This window comes from Natator depressus, chromosome 1 (genome assembly GCF_965152275.1).
Source record: "Natator depressus isolate rNatDep1 chromosome 1, rNatDep2.hap1, whole genome shotgun sequence".
In the NCBI taxonomy this organism is placed as follows: Eukaryota; Metazoa; Chordata; order Testudines; family Cheloniidae; genus Natator; species Natator depressus.
This window is the reverse complement of record NC_134234.1, coordinates 17,408,332-17,431,570: the sequence shown is the minus strand read 5'-3', so window position 1 is coordinate 17,431,570 and position 23,239 is coordinate 17,408,332. Positions and strand designations below refer to the sequence as shown.

The following is a 23,239-nucleotide window of genomic DNA, read 5'->3' as shown; positions in this document are numbered from 1 at the left end:
GACTGAGGCCGTGGGCACGTCATTTACATTTGTACCTTGGTTTCCCCATCTGTAAAGCACTGTGGGATTTGTGGTTGAAAGGTGCTGTGTGAGTGCCAAGTATTATCCTATTAAATAGTGTATATGGACGCACGGTGCTACAAATGTGGGGCTCTGAAGCCCTGATCACCACTGGAGAGGGGGAAGCTTCCCCTCATTCTCTGCTTTCTGCACTGGCTCCCCATTGAACAGAGGATCCCAGCTTCTCTTTGGTCAGCTGCTTCATTGCTCAGTGAGTTTAAAGTGAAACACAGAATCCAACCTTTCACCCAGGCTTTCCCACCGCTTTACCTCAAGTGCACACTCCCACTCGTCTGTGTTCAGTAATAACTTCGTGAACAAACCATCTGCCTGCCGCTTGCTGTGGGAGGGAGCAAGATTTTTAGGGTGTGTCTACACTACAGACCTTACAGCGACAGAGCTGTACCGCTGCAGCGGCACTGCTGTAAGGTCTGTAGTGTAGCCGCTCTGTGCCGGCAGGAGAGAGCTCTGCTACTGGCATAATTGAGCCACCCTCTATGAGCGGCAGTAGCTGTGTCAGCGGGGGAGCATCTCCCACTGACATATAGCGCTGTCCGCAGTTGGGCTTTTGTTGGTGACGTTTATGTCGGTCGGGGGCGTGGGTTTTTTTTTTTCCACACTCCTGACCGACAAAAATTTTGCTGACAAAAGTGCTAGTGTAGACAAAATCTCAATCTTGGCTACTGCTCAGATACCATGATGATGGGCTCCTGTATAAGAGCATAGAGGGATGAACCATTTGCAGAATATAATCTTTCAGTAAAAGAAAGTTCATAGTCTTTGATTGTGAAGTTTATGTTCCACATGTGACTGGCATATAAACCAATGTAAACTTGCTTCCTGACCCTTCCATCATCTCTAATGCATCTGCTGTTGCTCATAGTCTTCAAGCAGTAGGCAAGTAAAACAGACTAGATTCTGCTCAATTTCTCTGCTGTTGCTTAGATCCCTAGAGCAACACTGAAACTGGCAAAAATCCTATCGCTTTAGCTCTCCTGTTCGTGGGAAAAGGTAAGAGGCACTGGAGCTGTGACCCCTGGACTCTACTGGAGGGTGCTTTTACCTCCCAATTCACCATCTTTCATATCTATCTTCCTCTAACTGGGAGGTTTAATCCTCTGACTAATGATGTCTGGTAGCTGACTAGGGTCGTGCATTCCCTCAGATGGTAGGGAGAATAGATACATTTGTAGGGGAGATTTTTAGAGAAATGGAACAATAACTCCCTGCTTTAAAAAGAAGATCTGAGGAATTTGAAGGCATGTAGTCTTCGGGTTTTTAGACCTTCCTAATCCTGTTGGATTTGGATTTGTTTACATGTTTAGTCTGGAAAAGAGAAGACTGAGAGTGGACGTAACAGTTTTCAAGCACATAAAAGGTTGTTACTAGGAGGAGGGAGAAAAATTGTTGTCCTTAACCTCTGAGGATAGGACAAGAAGCAATGGGCTTAAATTGCAGCATGGGAGGTTTAGGTTGGACATTAGGAAAAACTTCCTAACTGTCGGGGTAGTTAAGCACTGGAATAAATTGCTTAGGGAGATTTAGCTAATTGTGACCCACATAAACGATCCAAGTACCGGTCATTTCAAGAACTTGGCCAGAGATTACATGCTGTCAGTGTGTATTGTCCTGTCAGGAAGTAGCCACCATATAACCACTTCCCCATTCTCCTAGCAATATGAGGATGTCCTTACTTAACATGGGATGGGATGAAACCTATAATAAATATGCATCTAACTCTAGATCTAGACATTAACTCCTTACCTTTCCTTCAGTACATCCAAAACAAACCCTATTGACCCCAGAGGGGAACAGAGTCACAATTTTCCCCAACAGATTAACCTCAGCAAAAGTAGTGTAGTGTGGATGCAGAGGGTGTCTGCCAAATGTTTCCCTTCCAGCCAGTAGGGGAGCTGTAACACAGTCTGGTTGGGAACTGATTCCAGAGGTGAGGCTCTTTGATTATCGTAGACTCGTAGGACTGGAAGGGACCTCAAGAGGTCATCTAGTCCAGTCTCCTGCACTCATGGCAAGACTAGGTATTGTCTAGACCATTGTCTCACCTGCTCTTAAAAATCTCCAATGACGGGGATTCCACAACATCCCTAGGCAATATATTCTAGTGGTTAACCACCCTGACAGTTAGGAAGTTTTTCCTAATGTCCAACCTAAACCACTCTTGCTGCAATTTAAGCCCATTGCTTCTTGTCCTATCCTCAGAGGTTAAGGAGAACAATTTTTCTCCTCCTTGTAACAACCTTTTATGGTTGCCTCATGCTGGGATGTCGGAGGGTTTTCAGCAAAAGTTGGAGTGAATTGGAGCTCATGCCAAGCTCATATTGGTCTGTCCCATTCCTGAAGACCAAAATTTCTGCTTGATCCTCAAGCCGGTAGTCTGTGCCTAACCCCTCTATACCTATACATTTAATTGGTACTTTAGAGAGATTACCGCAGCCAAGTCAGTGAACAAATGGGATACTGTTATGCAGTAAGATTCAACTCTCAGTCAGTTAGGCCTTGCCTCACACGCTCTGTTTGTTTTTTTAAATAGCCCTGACACTCTCAGCTTTCACTATAGGGATGTGTCTTCACTGCAGAGGTAACCTGGGTGACTGGCATCTGGGCCTGAGGCTCTGGGCTAGCCTAGCCCAGGTCTGAGCATTCCCACAGCAAAGCCCTACCCCTGTTACTGTGTCCACACCATTTCTGCACTCGCTCATCTGTGCTTAGGGGCATGTCTCATAGATCTCTGTGTTGAAAAAGCCTAGGATTCTTTTCCAGTCAATTGCAGGAGAACTTATCTGTCCTTTGGCGAGGAATTGCAGGATGGCATTGGAGGATTCATCACTCCAGTGATTTGGACTGCAGCCTCCCTGCAAAGTTGCAAACTTCCCATCTTAATTAAAGTGGATCTGGGATGCTGACCCACAAACCCAGCTGGATAAATGAACCCAGACTTAAAGCACCTCCAAAGCCGGGTGAGAGGGTTTTCTTTGTGGATAGTAGTGGGGTTTGAGCTAGAGCCATGGTTAGCTGTGCAGTGAAGACATACCCTGAAAGGGTGATAGATGAGCAATTTAGGTAGGGATTAAAATTCTGCCTCTTGTCAAGCTTTAATAGCATCTCATTTCTGGACTGGAGGAATGACTCCTGTGATCCCTTCGGTTCTTTTTCTCTGTCCTCTTCTTCCATTAGAATTGTAAGGAGTGCATTGTAAAATCAAGTGTTTTATTGTTCCTAAAGCAAATAGCCTCTAGTCAGAGTAATATATCCAAAGGTCTCAGGGTAAATAAAAGTTGATTTTTCTTTTAATTTAAATCAGATTTTTTTAATTTAAATTAATTACAGGTTTATTTTTTAAAAATATTTGAAATTGACCACATATGTTATGGCCTAAGTTTATTATAATCTGTTAAAATTATTTAAATTAAATTCCAAAATTCATGTATGCTGCCAAATTTTAATGCAATTCAGACCACTGAACTGGTAAAAGGCACTGGCTAAGAACCTGGAGTCAGAGTTTGTTGAGGCTTTAGATGAGCTTTTGGCAATAGTAGCCTCCTCTGCGAGTGCAGAGAAAATGTCTACAGGTCTTCAATTCACTTCGTTCAGTGGCCTGTTCATTCAAAATTAAGAAGCTGATTGGGAGTTGGAAAAGCAGAAAAGTTTGTTTTTCCTCTTCCAATTTATGAATCAAAATCAGGTGCGAGGATGAGATCTAAAAGTTCTAAAATCTTGAAGGACACAGTGACCAGAAACAATCTGTTCAGTTTGCTAACTACAGATAATATACTTCCTTTGTTTAATAAGTCATTTAGTTTTAAATGCAGAAGGTGTTTTGTTACAAAGTTTTTGATAAACTTTTTTCTTGTGTATCCATATTTGATACCTTTATTTATTTAACTAGTAAAAAACGCTGCTGTTGTGCGTTTTTAAATTAATTTGAATTTCCATCCATTGAGAACTTGACACAAATTGCAAGTAAAAAAATTAATCTAGTAAATAAGAAATGCATTGCTCAGCATTTTTAATACTATAAATGTAAGTTAATTTACGTAATTGCTTAAGTAAATGTGCATAAATATAGTGTGTCTTCATGGAAGTACAAATGCAAACCAAAATTAAAATTGATTATTGGAATTAATGTTTCTTGCTAGTTGATTTATGTCATGATTAAAATCAGTTATTTAAATCAGTCCATCCTGTCAGCAGCCGCCCTCCCCCCGCAGACGTAACTGTGCCAATAGACGAGTGCTTCTGTTGGCGTAGCTCAGGGGTTCTCAAACTGGGGGGTCAGGACCCCTCAGGGTGTCACGAGGTTATTACATGGGGGGTTGTGAGCTGTCAGCATCCACCCCAAACCCAACAGCATTTATAATGGCGTTAAATATATAAATATGTTAAATATGTTTTTAATTATAAGGGGGGGGATCCCACTCAGAGGCTTGCTATGTGAAAGGAGTCACCAGTACAGAAGTTTGAGAACCACTGGCGTAGCTCATGTCCGTTAGGGAGGTGTAGCTTTGCCGCTGGGATTCTGTCAGGGTATGCGACATCTCCAGTAGGGGGCTCTGCTGGCGTCGCTATACCAGCTGAGGGTCTGTAGTGCAGACAAGCCCTAAAATGAAGATAACACCTAGCTCCTGTGGAGGGTGTGAGGGGCAGTGAATGTTCGCAAAGCTTTGGAGAGGTGAAGTGCTAAGTTACATTAATTCTACTCCGAAAATACCTGCTTGCTGAGGTGCTCAGAGGGTCCAATCCTACGCCTGTTGAAGAAAATGGGATTCTTTCCATTGACCTCGGTGGAAGGTGGATTGGGCCCAGGGTACTTCACGATAACTCCCAAAGCTTTACAGAAATACTCAGGGGATCAAAGAACTTCTTCAAAATGTGAACAAAGAACCAAACAGAAATGGGCGCAGTGCTGAAGAGAGGGTGGAGAGAAATAATCAGCATTTGGGTGCAGGGGAAGCAAACTGTTTGTAGAGGTTTAATTGGATGTAGCCAGCATTTACACTGGGAAGGGCTTGAAGAAGCAGCATTCAGCCTGAATTGTCAGTGGAATACAGCCTGACGGTTGCCAGCTGCATGCAATCATGTCTTGGAAGTTTTGTTCCTTTCTAAGATGGTTGTATGTATTTAAACCCTTTAAAACTATAGTTTGACCTCTGTAGTCTGCCCCCATACTCTTCTCCCTCCAATCTGCTGCTGTTGCTGCATCTTCCCCCTTCCCTCCCTTAATTGTGGTTAAATTTGTGGAGAAAGAGAAAGGAAAATGACATAAAATCGTTATAAATAAACCAAATCACAGTCGCTGGAGGTGCAGAGATGCCTGTATCCTGTTTGTGGAGAGGGAAGAGCACTCTGAGATTTCATCTCTGGCTTTCTGTCTCTCTCCTCCAGTTACTACTTGGTATAAATCTCATATCCTACTGAAAAGGATTATATATAAGGCCCTACTTGAATTGCGGGATGATTATTTAAAAAAAAAAAAAATAGTGGCTGAGACAAGCCATGGAAAATCGCAGAAAAGTAATAATGGATCTTCTTATTTCCGGTAATAAGGTCCATAACCACTTTTCCGCGATTTTTCTCTGTTGGCCACCCGGGGCTGAGAGTGGGAGCCTGGGGCTGACAGTGACTGGTCTCCCACTGTCAGCCCCACACACAGCAGGGTTCCTGCTGTCAAAATTGCGGTGAAAGCCTAATATTGTGGTATTCACATTTGCTACAATATCCCAAATTAAGTTGGGCCTTAGTTGGGCTTTTCTCTTTACTTATCCTTAGGGATCATAAAAGAGCAAGGGACATAATTGAATTGAAGTTTTTGTTCTGTTATGAAAATTGGGTAACTTATGGGTGACCTACAGCATTCACCTGTTTGAATTCTTATACTCAACCCATTGCCATGGTATAAGAGTGCCAGTTTGTGGGGGAGGTTTTTAAAAGAAAGCAGTGTTTTTTTTATATTTTGTATCTGAGCGTAAAACATTTGGTTTGCGTGAAGAAAATATCACGGGCCTGATTTTGCTGGAACGGCAACCCTCTAGAATTGAGGTGCAGCTCCTCAATAAAGTGAATTATCATAGGTCTGTTGATTTCAGTGGAGCAGTGCAGGTTTACACCCGCCGAGAATCTGGCTGTTTAGATATGGTGTAATGACGCATGGTCTTTATGGAGGTAAACTATCCTCTGATCTAAGAATGAAGGTAGCTGACCGTGTATCTTAGAGGTGAACAGCAGAGCTTTAAAAAAACAAAAACAAAACAGGTTCCAAGCTAGTAAGAAAAATGGCAACTTGAAGAAGCTCAAAGGCTCTAGAACACTGAATGAGCTCAACCTAGCAACGCCCCATGAGGTCCTTCTATTTTACAAGCTGGGAAATGAGGCAGTGACAGATCACGTGGCAAGTCCTTGGCAAAGCTGGGAATAAATGCAGGGGCCTAAATTTTGAGAGCTGGATATTGTAGGCACCTGAACCCACATCCTACACCCAGATATGTGGTCTGACTTTTGTTTTCAGAAATGTTCTGCCTCCAGAACGCCCTTTGAAGGCACTGGGAACCGTGGTTGCTCAGATCCTTTGAAAAGCAGGCCACTTATTTAGGTGCCCAGCTTTTAACACCCAGGTGTCCTGTTTTTCTCCGCTTTGCACATTACAGCAGACCATGCTGTCTCCCCTGAGTTCAAAATCTGTTCCTCTCGCCGTAGGCATAACAAGCTGTGGGAGGGAGGGGGGAGGAGCGGGAACACGGTGCACTCAGGGGAGGAGGCGGGGAAGGGTCGGAGAAGTTGGCGCCTGTACCTCTTGCGCGTAGCTGTCAGGTTCTGAGTTCAGGTATTTGTATTTCCTTTGTCAGTGCGGTCACTGCTAGGGTGAAACTTGCGAGCTGTTGGATGGTGCATAGTGACTGTACAAAGCAGTTTAGTGCAGGAAGTGTAGAACACCATGCCCAGCTAAGGAGAAATTTGAAGTCGAACAGAATGTAACTAGCCTCGAGGGAATTCAGCCAGAGCACCCATATCTTGTGAAAGGTGCTCTCGAATCATTAATGACCACAAGCAGTTGAGCTTATGTACCTCATCCTAAAGTTACCTTGGAGAAGGAATAGTGTACTTTAGAATGAAATAAACTTCAGCAATAGGAGAGAAAAGCGTCTGGATCTAGTGAGTAAACTTGAGGAAGGGGGTAGATGGAGAAGATCTTAACTAAGAATGTTTAATAAGAAACCTTGCATTTTTTACAAGGGTGCAGACAACCCTACCCACCCCCAAAATTAGGGATTACATGAACAAATGAAATACTGAGTTTGAAACAGTTATAATTTCTCCATTTATTAGAAGTGGACATATGTAATCATGGTACAAAACCACTCATAGAATCATAGAATATCAGGGTTGGAAGGGACCTGAGGAGGTCATCTAGTCCAACCCCCTGCTCAAAGCAGGACCAATCCCCAATTAAATCATCCCAGCCAGGGCTTTGTCAAGCCTGACCTTAAAAACTTCCAAGGAAGGAGATTCTACCACCTCCCTAGGTAATGCATTCCAGTGTTTCACCACCCTCCTAGTGAAAAAGATTTTCCTAATATCCAACCTAAACCTCCCCCACTGCAACTTGAGACCATTACTCCTTGTCCTGTCCTCTTCTACCACTGAGAATAGTCTAGAACCATCCTCTTTGGAACCACCTCTCAGGTAGTTGAAAGCAGCTATCAAATCCCCCCTCATTCTTCTCTTCTGCAGACTAAACAATCCCAGTTCCCTCAGCCTCTCCTCATAAGTCATGTGTTCCAGACCCCTAATCATTTTTGTTGCCCTTTGCTGGACTCTCTCCAATTTCTCCACATCCTTCTTGTAGTGTGGGGCCCAAAACTGGACACAGTACTCCAGATGAGGCCTCACCAATGTCGAATAGAGGGGAACGATCACGTCCCTTGATCTGCTCGCTATGCCCCTACTTATACATCCCAAAATGCCATTGGCCTTCTTGGCAACAAGGGCACACTGCTGACTCATATCCAGCTTCTCGTCCACTGTAACCCCTAGGTCCTTTTCCGCAGAACTGCTGCCTAGCCATTCGGTCCCTAGTCTATAGCTGTGCATTGGGTTCTTCCGTCCTAAGTGCAGGACCCTGCATTTATCCTTATTAGAGCAATATCCAACAGCTTTTCTTTTCTTTTTAACTCTAGGCCCTCCCCCAATAAAAATGTTGTCTATGCCCAGCTAAATGTTCCAGGGTGTTTCTTTGTGTGCAAATTGTCCAATGACCTGGAAAGATACGCAAGAGCTGGAAGAAAAGGTCATTTGTGGCTCTGTGCCTGTATAACATGTAATCTCCATATTGCTGGAGTCTTTTTTTTTTTTTTTAATGATAGAATAACAATGAAGAAGCGAGAGAATATTCCATTTTCTTTTTTTCTCATTACCATAGCCCTTTTTCTAATAGAATCAAGTTCATTTCCCTGTGAAAGAAAAATAGCACTGATCAAAATTTTTTTAATAAACTTGAGCCGACCTGCCTTAGATGGAAAACACACCCCTTCCTCCCCTCCCCGCTTTCTTATCAGACTTAAAATTGAGCCTTTATGGCAGTGATGTGTGAAACTAAAGATATTCTATTGGCAGAAATTCTTAAAGATTTTATTTTCCATGATCTTTGTGGAGAAGAATGAAATAATGCTTAAGGTTGAGGACTGGATTGGACAGTCTGGGTTTGTTCTCCAGTACAGCTTTTCAAATGGTTCAAACCTTTAATTTTGGATGCCTCAGTTTCTTAAAAACTTAGGAACTGATTTCCACTCCCCACCCCCTGAGGTTCTGAACATTTACAGCTCCGATTAGCTGTGTGTTCTCAGCTCCTCTGGAATTCAAACCCTAAGTGTCCCAGTCTGAGCTCCTGAAATTAGGTTACTGCTGAAAATTCAGGCTTCCACCTCTTTGTGCCCGTTTCCCTATCTGTAAAACGGGTTGAGTAGAGGCACTCCCTCCCTGTGCTTTACATTGCATCTTGTTATACTCTTTTGTTGCTCTTCCTATTATAACCCTGCCCTTTGATTGCCTCACAATGTAAGTTATGCTCTCTTGCAATAACATACACTTCAATTACATGACCGTTTGCATAGACTTCAAGCAAAATTCAGAGTTGTTAACCCACTTCTAGTCCTATAGGCCTGTATAACTGAAGTAAGAAGGGCTGCATATTTTTAGCTTTCTCCAAGGACCCCACAGTGGCATATAAATGTGAATGCCCCACTTCTGTTACAAAGTAAATTTCTTTTGTTGCTTGTTTGCATTACAGTAATGCTTGGAGGCACCAACAACGATCAAGGCCCCACTGTGCTGTATACCTAGTAAGAGATTGTCTGTGCCCTGAAGAACTTAGTCTTACAAGACAAATGAAGTGCTTTTCTCCCCATTTTACTAATGAGAGACTGAGGCACAGAGAGATTGTGACTCATCCAAGGTCATGCCAGGCGTCTTTGGCAGAGCCAGGGAACTAGACCCAGTTCTCCTGAGTCCCAGTGTAATGCATTATCCACAAGACCTTCCTCCCTAGCTCCTTCCTGCTGCAGTCGATGGCTTTTTTCCCTTGTCAGTCATTTTGCTTTCTATTACCACATTAGTAAATTATTTCAGAGCCATATAATAACCTTAGGTATGCACCAAAGTTTAAGGGCCATATCCTGCACTTGATGTGTATGCTACCGTTGAAGTCAGTGGGAACCAGCCTTCAACCAAAATTTGGCCTACTCATGTGGTTATAATACACCGATCCTGTAAACACTTAAGCACATGCATAAATTGACTCATCTGACTAGTCCCGTTGACTTTGATGGGACTGTTCATGTGACTATTTAGACACGTGCAGGATCGAGAGGGAAATAGTTTTCTGTGTACTTTTCTAATAGCTGAACACACTGCTGTCTTACAGAAAATTGTTTATAATGCAGTTAATTCTGTTGCTGGGGTTGGGAATAGGAATTTGTATTTGTTATAAACCATGTTTCATGGCTTATATAAGCAGGCAGTCCAGTGTTCCCTCTAATTTTTCCCACCCATGTGCAGAATTAATTTTATGTGTATCAATATGGAGGTGGTGTGTGACACATCACCTCCGTATTGGGGCACATAACAAAATTCATGTGGCGGGGTAGAGCTGATGGGTTCAGAGTGTGGGAGAGGGTTCAGGGTTGGGGTAGAGGGTTGGGCTATGTGGGGGGTGAGGGCTCTGGCTGGGGATGCGGGCTCTGGGGTGGGGGATGAGGGGGTTGGGATGTGGGGGGGGTGTGAGGCCAGGGAAGAGGAGTTTGGGCTGCAGGCTGTCCCGGGGCTACAGCGGGGAGAGAGGACTCCCTGCCACGGCAGATCCGGCTGGGCTGGGCCGGGCCGGGGGAGGGACTCCTCTCCCCAGCTGTGGCAGCTCCAGCTGGCCTGGGTGGGGGTGGGGCTCCTCTCCCCAGCAGCTCCGGAGGGGCTGGGCCAGGCTGGGCCGGATGACTGTGCGGCCTTAAATAGTCTGCTGCACGGCCGCGCAGCTTACAGGGAACCTAGGCAGGCACCCATAAATTGAGTGTCCCTCTCCACTCTCCCATATATGCAGTTTATAACTAGTTAGTGACTTAAATACAATCACATGTCACTACTGTCTAAATCAGGGGTGGGCAAACTACGGCCCGAGGGCTGCATCCGGCCCTCCAGATGTTTTAATCCGGCCCTCGAGATCCCGCCGGGGAGTGGGGTTGGAGGCTTGCCGCACTGCACGTGGCTACCGGAAGCAGCAGCATGTTCCTCCTCTGGCTCCTACGCTTAGGGGCAGCCAGGGGGATCCGTACAATGCCCCTGGCCCAAGCGTGGCCCCTGCAGCTCCCATTGGCCGGGAACCGTGGTCAATGGGAGCTGCAGGGACGGCACGTGCGGACGCGGCAGTGTGTAGAGCTGCCTGGCCGCACCTCCGTGTAGGAGCTGGAGGGGGGACATGCCGCTGCTTCTGGGAGCTGCTTGAGGTAAGCGCTACCTAGAGCCTGCACCCCTGACCCCCTCCTTCGCCCCAACCCCCTCCCCCAGCCCTGATCCCGCTCCCGCCCTCCGAACCCCTCGGTCCCAGTCCAGAGCACCCTCCTGTACCTCCAACCCCTCATCCCCAGTCCCACCCCAGAGCCCGCAGCTGGAGCCCTCACCCCCTCCCGCACCCCAACCCCCAATTTTGTGAGTATTCATGGCTCGCCATACAATTTCCATACCCAGACGTGGCCCTTGGGCCAAAAAGTTTGCCCACCCCTGGTCTAAATCCTCCTTAAGAGACAATTAAGAATCTCTTTTTGGTATATTTCCAACTTTTGGAGTTGGTTTGTCTCCCCTTCCCCCTCCAGATGTTCTGTGGGCTACTTCAGTGACAACAGGTGATACCATTTTAAATCACGCTGAGGCCCTGTCTAGACTGGAGATTAGCCCCAGGTTCTCATGCATATCATGGCTTTCCCTGTCTACATTAGGGGTTTCCATGGTGCAGCTACGCTGAAATAGGAGGTAATTGCCAAGTTAGAAAAGGCTCCAAACTGGTTTTGAAATGGAATTAGCTTGAACTACTTTTAAAACCAATTAGACAATGCTCCTGGTGTAGACAAGCCCCTGGTGTATGGCTTTACTCCTGGAATCATGGGACCTCGTCCTGTTCTTTTTTTCATTTGGATTGAAGCACCTGTAATTTTCTGAGGAGGGGCATGAATGATAAATTAGGAGTCAGGATCCTTAATTGTCGATTAATAGTCTGGCATGTTGTGTGTTCTTGACTTACAGACATCAAATAAAGTACAGGAACCTGGGGAAAACTCCCATTTCTTCAATGTTCCTGCCTTCCTGACCGTCTCTGGACAGCTCCATCTGGAAGTGATGGCTGGGTATGGAAATCTTTTTTCTTGACCTAAGGGAGTCTCATAAAACTCAGTCAGAGCTTCTGTCCAGTAGGCTTTGTTTCACATGTTCCACCTTCCGTGTGCTTGCCAAACACCAAGTTGGGCATTGTTTTGTGGTCAGTGCTATAGAGTCCAAATCACTGTTTGGAGAAAGCTGGATTCCATTTGAATTCTGGAGAACGAGTCAGGGTGTAAATTTAAGATACAAACTCTCCTCCATCCCCCCTGGAAGAAGGTCAGTGAGAGGTTATCACAGAGATCCAGGCTGGGACATGACTTTTATGTAATAACTTAGTTATTATCATTATCTGTTATTTGTCCAGGACCTTATCCAGCATCGCTTAATGGGGAAATCTGCTTCCCTTTAGGCCAATGCTGTTCCTGGTCTTTGTTTCTCTTCCTTCCCCATCCTCCTTTCTCTGTTTCTATCCCTTTTCCCGGTGTTTGTGTGCTTTCTCTCTTCTTCCCTCTGCATCTCCTTCCCTGCAGAACTCCCAGTGCTTACTATGCTTTTGCTCCCAACACCTCCCCTTTTCCAACTGTGAAAGTAATCAGCAATTGAATAGTTGTTGATGATATTGCAGTGTTGTCATTAGCCTTCAGTTTTAACACCCCCATGAGATGTAGGGGATGTGAGAATTCACACCTATCAGTGCCACTGTTTGTCTCTTTGCAGACTCGGGTCTGGTCTACACTAAGCTTTCACAATGATTTAACTTAATTGTTAGATTAAACGAGTGGGTCCCCCTCCCCACATGTTGGTGTCATTCTATTGACACAAAGGTGTTTCTCTCGGGGCTTGTCTTGACTACTGGGGAGGTCTATGCTGCTGCAATCAATGCAGTGGGTGTCAATTTAGCTGGTCTAGTGAAGACCCACTAAATCGATGGCAGAGTGCTCTCCGATCGACTTCAGTACTCTAGTCCCTGAGAAGAGTAAGGTAAGTCGACCGGAGAGCGTCTCCCATCGACACAGCGCAGTGAAGACACCGGGGTAAGTCGACTGAAGCTACGTAGACTCCAGCTACATTATTCACGTAGCTGGAGTAGCGTAACTTAGGCCGATTTACCCCAGTAGTGAAGACAAGCCCTCACTACAGCTGGGTTGCACTAATTAAGTCTGTGCTTCTCCTGATTGAATGAAATTGTTGTAAAAACTGAGCGTTTAGCAGGCCTCAGAAAGACAGCAGTGTGTCAGCTTACCACGCAGTGCACATTAGGAAGGTTATCCTCATAACCATGGGGGAAAGAAACCTTTATTTTTTAATGAACGCTTTGGTTCTGCAGAGTTGAATGTTCAGTGGCATCCTCAGAAATACATCACCAAACAAGTCAGGTGTTTGAAATCTCTGAGTTAGAGAACAGGATTGAGAGACTTGGGTGCTAGTGTGGTTTCTAGTGCATATTTGCTGTATGACCCTGGGCAAGAGTCACTCTTGCCTCAGTTTGCCCATTGAAGAACTGGGTATAATAACCTACTTCGCGGTGCTGTTGCAAAGCTAATTGACTGTCAGTAAACAATCTCCCTCTGATAGAGTCCAGGCTAGGGAGAAGTAAAACTTGTATAGTATCGTATATCCATTGACCGCTAAGGATGAAATCCTGATCTCAGTGAAATCAGTTGCAGAACTCCTACTCGCTGGAGTTGGGCCAAGCTTTCACCCCTAGAGACCGAGGATATAAGGTGCTGTGGAAGTTTTACTTCTCTCTGGCTTGGGCTCTAACAGCCCACCAAAGCACCTAAGGTCAGCTGAGGTGCTCATGCTAAGTTTTCACGAGAGTGGATATGCTTGGCAGGGTGTCCTTGACATGCTCTATAACTTGCTGCCCTGGCTGTTCTGACAGAAGTGGAGCTTACTGACAGCCTAAGGCTATTATATCCTCCAGGGCAGTTGTCTGCAGGATGAGATGATAGAGTTGAGAGAAGGTTGATAATTTGTAGGGGGGGAGGTGTTTTTCTGCACCTCTGAAAAAGGTGGGATTTTATTTGTGTGTGTGATGAAATTACATCCATGCCCACTAACCTTTATTGGAGGACATACTCCTATAAATCAAATAAGGATGAAATGGTATTTTAACTTAATAACATCTCCATTAAATTAGTCTCTTTTCTCAGAATAGCACACCGCCTCCTCTGGGACTAGAGAGAAAACTAATTGAACAAATACCAGGTCTTTTCTTCTAAATATTACTCCAGTGGCATCATTCAGATGCTCCTCATTATCTAAAAAGGGAAAAAACGGGGGGCCTTGTTGCACCTAGTACAGGATGTTATAGCTTCATGCTTTATTCTGCAATAACGTGTTGTTTTTCCAAGCATTTTAAATAGACCAAACGCCAACTAAATTTAGCTGAGCTATATTTATTCTTGATCTATAGCTGTTCTGAGAACCTGCTCCTTTTTTTTTTTTTTTTTTGGTTAAACAACATATTTCTGAGGTTTATAACCAAAATGCTATTAAATAGCTCAATCTTCAAAAACAGACCAAGTGAGAAGTCCCTGTGGGCTCAAAAATATCCGTCATGGAGATGCATCATAGTTTCGTTGTGATATTAACTGTAACATAAGCGCTGCCATACTGGGTCAGACCGTGGTCCATCTTGCCCACTATTCTGTCTCCATCAGCGGCCTATGCCAAAGCTTCAGGGTGGATGTACAGAACAGAGCTATTAAGGAGTGATCCACTCATCTTCCACTTCTGGCTTCTGGAAGTCAGAGGTTTAGGGTTGCTCCAAGCATGTGGTTGAATCCCTGACCATCTTGACTAATAGCCATTGATAGACTTATCCTCCATCTAGCTTACCTAGTTCTTTTTTCAACCCAGTTATACTTTTGGCCATCACAACATCCTATGGCAATGAGTTCCACAGGTTAATTGTGCATTGTTTGAAAATTTACTTTCTCTTGTTTGTATTAAACCTGCTGCCTATTAATTTCATTGGATGACCCCTGGTTTTTGTATTGTGGGTAAGGGAAAATAACACTTCTCTATTCACTTTTTCCATACCATTCATGATTGTATAGACTTTTATCATATGCCCCTTCATACTCTTTTCTCAGCTGAGCAGCCCTAATCTTTTTAGTGTATCCTTGTAGGGAAGCCATTCCATACCCTCGATCATCTTTGTTGCCCTTCTCTGAATCTTTTCCAGTTCCACTATGTACTTTTTGAGGTGGGATGACCAGAACTGGACACAGTATTCAAGGTGTGGGCTCACTATGGATTTATATAGTGGTATTATGATATTTTCAGTCTCATTATCTATCCTTTTCCTTTAGCCTTTTTGACTGCTGCTGTGCATTGAGTGAAAGTTTTCAGAGAACTGTCCACGGTGACTCCAAGATCTCTCTATTCGGTGATAATGGCTAATGTATAACCTATCATAGTATTTACATAGTTGGGATTATTTTTTCCAGTGCGCATTACTTTGCACTTATCAATGTTGAATTTCATCTGTCATTTTGTTGCCTAGTCACCTAGTTTTGTGACAGGTTTCAGAGTAACAGCCGTGTTAGTCTGTATTCGCAGACCTATTTCCCCTTGTTTTTTCCTAGCCCCCCCCCCCCCCCCAAGACATTCTTGTTATACCCTGGATTTGTGCTGGAAATGGCCCACCTTGATTAACATGCACATTGTAAGGAGAGTGGTCACTTTAGATAAGCTATTACCAACAGGAGAGTGGGTTTGTGTGTTGGGGGGGGAGAGGGGGAGAAAACCTGGATTTGTGCTGGAAATGGCCCAACTTGATTATCATACACATTGTAAGGAGAGTGATCACTTTAGATAAGCTATTACCAGCAGGAGAGTGGGGTGGGGGGAGGTATTTTTTCATGCTTTGTGTGTATAAAAAGATCTTCTATACTTTCCACAGTATGCATCCGATGAAGTGAGCTGTAGCTCACAAAAGCTTATGCTCAAATAAATTGGTTAGTCTCTAAGGTGCCACAAGTACTCCTTTTCTTTCTAGTTTTGTGAGATACCTTTGTAACTCCTAGCAGTCTGCTTTGGACTTACAAAATTATTCAAGATAGTTATCATCTACAAGCTTTTCCACTTTACTTTTCACCTCCTTTTCCAGACTGTTAATGAATACGTTGAACAGCACGGATCCCAGTACAGATCCTTGGGGGACCCTGCTGTTCATCTCTCTCCATTGTGACTGTTAATTCCCAACCTTTGTTTCGTGTCTTTCAACCAGTTACTGATTCATGAGAGGACCTCTCCTCTTATCCCATGGCTGCTTAGTTTCCTTAAGAGTCTTTGGTGATGGAATTTCTCAGAGGCTTTCTGAAAATCCAAGTATGCCGTATCAACTGGATCACCCTTATCCACATGTTTGTTGACTCCCTCAGAGAATTCTCATAAATTGGTGAGGCATGATTTCCCTTTACAAAAACCGTGTTGACACTTCCCCAACAAATCATATTCATTAATTCTGTTCCTTATTATAGTTTCAACCAGTTTACCCGGTACTGAAGTTAGGCTCACCAGCCTGTAATTGCCAGCATCTCCTATTGAGCCCTTTTTAAAAATTGGGCCTGACATTAGCTACCATCTAGTCATCTGGTACAGAAGCTGCTTCTTCTTTCTTCGTTTTCCTTTATGCTGCTTTTCCTGGTGAGTGTTGTGGCGGCGGCGGCAGTATGGAGAGTAGGGACTAGACCTTCCTTTGCTCCACAACAGATGTCAGCTCCTTCTGGGGGGTTCCCCAATGTTCTCAGGCCAGCAGGGAGATATAATCCCTCCAGCATGTGCTGGGTCAGCCTCAGGGCCTCCTCCCAGTGGGACGTGCTCAGTAGAGTTCCAAAGGAAGCCTCCCAGCGGGCATCTTTATCAGGTGCCCAAACCACCTCAACTAGCTCCTCTCAATCCGGAGGAGTAGCGGCTCTACTCCGAGGCTCTCCCGAATAGCCGAGCCCCTCACCCTGTCTTGGAGAGTAAGCCCACCCACCCTGTGAAGAAACCTCATTTCTGCCACTTCTACTTGCAATCTCGTCCTTTTGGTCCTTACCCAAAGTTCGTCACCATAGGTGAGGATGGGGACATACATTGACCTTTAAACCAAGAGCATTGTCCTGGTTCCTAAGGGTTTTGGAGGAAAACCCTGTTCCATCTACCCCATGTAGCCAGGTCCTGCCCTGACTTGCTTGGGAAACAGGAGTGGGCAGACACCTTCAGAAGTCTGTTAGTAGCTGGGGTGGAGCAAAACGGGGGTGGAAGACCGGAAATAGCTCTGGAAAGCAGGGCTTATGCAGAGTATTGAAGAGAGCTTATTGAGAAGATGGGAGAGAGTGTGGTTGGGTTGAATGGGTAAAAGCAGAGGTTTCTCAGCTGCTCTTCCCAAGCATAGAGCCATAGGGATGAGCAGGCAGTTTTTTGGTAAATAGCCTTTGGGAACAGTTTTGGATATTTCTCTTTCTTCCCTGTGCCTCATTGCAAATTCTTTAGTGACCCCCAAGGTCTTGCGTAGAGCTGGAACTGTATTTAGCTTTTGCTGCCATAGTATCTAGAAACTTGGTTTAAAAAAAGGTTTCAGAGTAGCAGCCGTGTTAGTCTGTATCCGCAAAAAGAAAAGGAGTACTTGTGGCACCTTAGAGACTAACAAATTTATTTGAGCATAAGCTTTTGTGAGCTACAGATTCTGCAGGAACTGCTTTTACCCCTTGAGAGAGACTGATGTTGAGCACCGCACCCTGTTCACTCAGTGTGATCCCACAGGAATGGCCTGCTTTTCAGTGTAAGAGCAAAGTAACCTTTATAACCAACATTTTTAAATTGGCTCTTGATCGTATTTAAACAGAAGGCTGGTCGAGACCTTAACTGTAGGCGGCCCGCTATAGTTAGCCATAGCTTTTGCCTAATTTCCTATGTATTTCCTGCTAGTTACTTTCTCTGAGGCATGGATGTTTTTTTCACACGTTTTTGTATTCAGGTTTGTGTCTCTCCCTCATCACTATCGTAGTCTGTGTTTGTAAAGCACATAGCACAATGAGGTGCTGGTCAATGACTGAGGCTTCTTGGTGGTGCCACAGTAGTCATCATAATTAAGCAACCTGACTGGCATTTGTCATAAATTATGTCCCTTTGTAATCCTAAAAACAGAGACCTTACTAAAGCAGATGGGACTTCTGAGATTTTATTTGCAACTCACCTTGGGGCACCCTTTCTCAAAAGGCTAAGTATGCCCCCCCCGGGAGGGTGCGAAGTATTAGCTGCAGTGACGGGTGCAGATCGGCATCTCAGTTATTCTCCAGAGTCTCAGCTTTAAGGTTAAGACTCTGGCTGTTCTAGGTGCACAGAGAATCTCAAAATTGTGACCCACGTGTAACAATGCAACAATGTCTGCCTATGTTTGCTGAGAGCCTGAAAAAATAGCCCTGAGGTGTGAACTGCCCTATTCTTTTTGGTGGCTGCTCAGATGTCAATAAACTTGAAATGTCAATATTTCACTGCTCATCCAAACATGGAAGAAAGAAGTAGTATCACACTAGGAGGATCTACACTATCTGCTGGGACTGACCACTCATTTTGGGGTAGGCTTTAACAACACAGAGCAGGGCTTCATTTTCCAATTGGTATCATTTTCCTGAAGAAGGCTTAGCTTTCAGAAGGTTGGGAAATGCTGCCTTAAAGAATGATGAAATTCGATGCTTCTTAATTATGCAGCACATGAAAGGAGATTCCCTCCTGTATTCTCTTCATGCACATCACTGCTCTGCCTTGTACAGTCTTAAATACGTTTGGATGCAGATGCGTGAATGCTGTATAGGACCTATTCAGCACCCCTGCTGTTAAGAGTTACCAAGTGTAAGGCGTAATTGGCTAATTTATCTTGGATCCTTTTAAAACAAAACTCTTCATGAAGTGTCTTGTGCAACATTTGTCTGAATCACACTCATAACACAGACTCTTGTAATTAGATGGCAAACTAACTTCCATTAATTAGACTGGTACAGACACTTAATTGGAGCTATAAAAAGCAGCCATGACATGTCTGTTTTAATTCAATTACTGCACACTACAGTCTTGTTTGTAATTGCTCTAGTGATTTTTAATTACTTTTTTTCTATTTGATGGGAGTGCGATTTTAGTGTTTAAAGCAGGGGACCTGGGAATTGGGACTCCTGCTCAGAGGTTCGCAACTCGCTTGGACAAGCTGTTTGACCTCTCTCTACTCATCTGTAAACTGGGGTGACATCCCTGGAGGTACAATCAGTACAAGAGATGTGCTAGGTTGACGGTCAGCATGGCGAGACGTCCTCTAGTTGAGGCACATGCTGTTGGGCTTGATGCAAGGATGGTCTGAAGTAAATAGGATGAAATTCAATAAGGACAAATGCAAAGTACTCCACTTAGGAAGGAACAATCAGTTGCACACATACAAAATGGGAAATGACTGCCTAGGAAGGAGTACAGTACTGTGGAAAAGAATCTGGGGGGTCATAGTGGACCACAAGCTAAATATGAGTCAGCAGTGTAACACTGTTGCAAAAAAAGCGAACATCCTTCTGGGATGTATTAGCAGGAGTGTTGTAAGCAAGACACGAGAAGCAATTCTTCTGCGCTACTCGGTGCTGATTAGGCCTCAGTTGGAATATTGTGTCCGGTTCTAGGTGCCACATGTCAGGAAGGATGTGGACAAATTGGAGAAAGTCCAGAGAAGAGCAACAAAAATGATTAAAGGTTTAGAAAACATGACTTCTGAGGGAAGATTGAAAAAATTGGATTTGTTTAGTCTGGAGAAGAGAAGACTGAGAGGGGACATAACAGTTTTCAAGTACATAAAAGGTTGTTACAAGGAGGAGGGAGAAAAATTGTTCTTAACCTCTGAGGATAGGACAAGAAGCAGTGGGCTTAAATTGCAACAAGGGCGGTTTAGGTTGGACATTAGGAAAAACTTCCTAACTGTCAGAGTGGTTAAGCACTGGAATAAATAAATAAAATAAAACCTAGGGAGGTTTTTGAATCTCCATTGTTAGAGGGCTTTCCCTTCACCCTCCCACTTCCCTGGTTCTTGTCACACAGACAGTAAGCAGCAAAAGACCGGAAGTCCGAAGGACAGACAACGTGATGTTTATTGGGGTTAGTTTCCAAGCAAGCATATTCCGAAGCCCTTCACACCAGTCGGGCTTATCTCTATACGCCAGTAGAGTCTGTTCCCCAGTGTCCCCAGCGTTTACCCCGTGTCCCCCTTCCCAGCTCTGATGCTGCAGAGCGTTTACCTCATGTCCCCTTCCCAGTTTTGATGCCGCAGAGCCTTGCCTGTGTCCCTGTTCCCCATTCCCATTCTCCCTCCTTAGCAAGCATGAGTCCAATTTCCCTTCCACCCACTTCCTGTTTATGTAGTCATAGTCTCAGCTATACCTTAACCAATCATTTTACTGATATTTAACTAACCAATTATATTCCGCTACCCTAATTAACTTACACCTAGCAACATTTATTGTACGTCAGACAGAAACAATTTGAGAACCAGACAGATTAACAATAGAAAAGTGGGGGCCATAAAGATAAAACGTACAGAAATGAGGGTTTCACGACCATTGAGAAGTGATTTCTTGCCAGACAGGGTGATATCAAATTAAGTTCTCTTTAACTGTCTTAAGTTCTGTTTAAAACTTCAGAAAAACCAAAAGTGTGAAAGAGGGGGCGGGGTGGAAAGCAACCAATTAACCCCGTGAAGTTGTTTTAAAGTACAGGCTAACAGCAGCAAATTAAGCAACCTGAGGAGGAGGACAAGGAAAAGAAGAAATGGGTATAGTTAGCTCTGAGCCAAAAGTAGGACTCCCAGGGTTGAAACAGTTGGGGACGGTTTCGGTTGGACATTAGGAAAAACTTCCTAACTGTCAGGGTGGTTAAGCCCTGGAATAAATTGCCCAGGGAGGTTGTGGAATCTCCATCATTGGAGATTTTTAAGAGCAGGTTAGACAAACACCTGTCAGGGATGGTCTAGATCAGCGGTTCCCAAACTTGTTCCGCTGCTTGTCCAGGGAAAGCCCCTGGCGGGCCGGGCCAGTTTGTTTACCTGCCGCCTCCGCAGGTTCGGCCGATCGCGGCTCCCAGTGTCCGCGGTTTGCTGCTCCAAGCCAATGGGAACTGCTGGAAGCGGCGGCCAGTACATCCCCTGGAGCAGCTCCCTGTGCAAGCTGTATCTCAGGAACTGACTGTAGTTAGCTTAAGGCAGAAAGCAAACTCTTGCTGCTTTCCACACCTCCCTTAAAACAAACCGATTGCATCATAAAACAACAGAAAGCATTTTTTTAAAGATGAACAGTGCTTGCACCCTAAGAAGAAGAAAGTGGAAGTGATGTGTAACAGCACTACCTGGCGAATGTTGCCATAACCACTTTTTTTCAGGATTTTAGCATAGTCGTTCATTTGTTTTGCATGCTGCAGGTTTTGTGCGTTGGCTCTGCCTGCTTGAATGAGCAACAGCATATAGTGCTTTGTATCCTGAAAGGTCCCACGGCCTGTTGCGAACCGCAGCATTGCTTAAAGACAGCCTCTCCTGAGTTTAGAGTGGCAGCCAGCTGGTGCCCAGTGGTTGAGGGAGGGGGAGTCTTGGCCTTCGACATTGGGGCAAAATCCTCCTTTTATGGAAAGTGCCTAGGGAGCAGGTTGGCCCTCAGTGATAAAAGCCTCACAAAATGAGCAAGGTCAGGTGAAATACAATGGAACTGTATAAGAATGAGCCTTTTTTGCACTCCTCTTCGGCTTCCTCTTCCTCCAGAGAGGACAGCATGCTGAGGAAGCTCAGCCTGAGGTGCTTTCCCATCCTTATCTGCTGCTCCTACTCTCTCTCGACGTCATGCCTTGCTTACCACCCTTGGATTGAAACACTTTTTAGGTTTTTGATCTGACTTTTAAGAAAGGGCCTTTCATCTGGGAACAAACTGTGGGGGTGGAGGATCAGCAAAGAGAACACTATCTTTGTAGGTCACATTCTGTGTCCACTTACTCTTGTTTCAGAAAAGGATTTATTCCCATTCAGCACAGGTTGCCTTCTGGGTCAGACCTGCCCTGAAGACCCATTCCAGTGATTTCTTTGTGTTGGCAATGCACCTGCAACTTTGGGAGCACTGCAGCAAAACAAATAAGAAGTAATAAACGTGTGTATGTGTGGTCTAGTAGCTAGCCCTGAGTCAGGACTCCTGGGTCCTATTCCCGGCCTTGTCACTAACTTGCTGCCTGATGGTTATTAAGCTGACTATGTAAAATGGCTCAGAGGTATATTTGCTTAGTTCGGTGACACAAGTAAGTCTTTATTATTCCTGCAGAGCCCTCGCTGTGAGAAGGGGAGCTGGATCCTTTCCTTGCCCATGAGTGATTAGCAGAATTGTTAACTAAAGTTGAATTGCAGCATAAAAGTCATCAATGGAGCTGGGTGGCTGAGACCAAGCCTGCAATGTTACTGTGCTGGTTTAAAGGGGTGCTTTTAAGCCAGTTTAAAGTGGTGTAGCTTTGGGCCTCTTATATTGGTTTAAACCTAGCTCTTACCGTTTAACATGCTCCTGTAATAGTTGTTTTTTAAATCGACTTGAGTGAAACCAGCATAACTTCTACATGTGGACAAGCCCTGAGAAAGGGAAGTGGGGATAGCCAGCCATCAGCCGCCTGGCTGCTCCCCACGAAATGGGTCAAATGGGAGAGAACCAGGAGGATTTGAGTAGCAAGGGAAATAGAGGTGTTGGAGTGGAGAGAGATGGTCATTTTCCCCGTGTCTTGGTTTCCCTTGGTCCTGGGAATATACATACAGATCGGACTCGAATAATGATCTCTGAGTACAGTGCAAAGACCTGGATCAGAAGGGCTCAGTCCTGCAAGGTGCTGAGCGCTCTGACCCCAATCCAACAAAGCACTTAGGCACGTGCTTAGCTTGGAACATGTGAGTAGTTCCATTGACTTAGATGGGGCCAGTCACATGCCTAAAAATTAAGCATGTGCCTCAGCGCTTTGCTGGATCAGGGCCAGAGCGTTCAGCATCTTACAGGATTTAACATGCTGGTGCCATAGGATGTGTGCTTTGTGTGGTACAGGACAATGCTGGGCTCCAGACTGGGAGTGAACGAGAACAGAAGTGAATGAAATCAAACAGCAGTTTTGGAGAGAGAGCAGTTTATTAAAGGTGGCGTTGTACTCTTTGCTAGTGCTGTGTTCATTCAGATAGTGTCTATTAGCTATGTGAACAGTTGGCTCCGGTGGGCTCAGTCCTGCTTTGTGTGAAATTGGCTACCCAGGGTCTTGTTTCAAAGCCTATTTTGTG

At 44.7% G+C, this 23,239-nt stretch overlaps 1 protein-coding gene across 6 annotated transcripts in view; it reads left to right on the top strand.

Annotated features, from left to right (window-relative positions):
• NARS2 (asparaginyl-tRNA synthetase 2, mitochondrial) overlaps positions 1-23,239 on the top strand; it is an 86,840-nt gene that overhangs the window by 13,357 nt on the left and 50,244 nt on the right. For all 6 annotated transcript variants that reach the window (XM_074955607.1, XM_074955632.1, XM_074955614.1 and 3 more), the window contains exon 6: positions 11,860-11,960. In XM_074955607.1, coding sequence (XP_074811708.1) covers positions 11,860-11,960 — 101 coding nt within the window. The remainder of the gene's footprint in view (positions 1-11,859; positions 11,961-23,239) is intronic.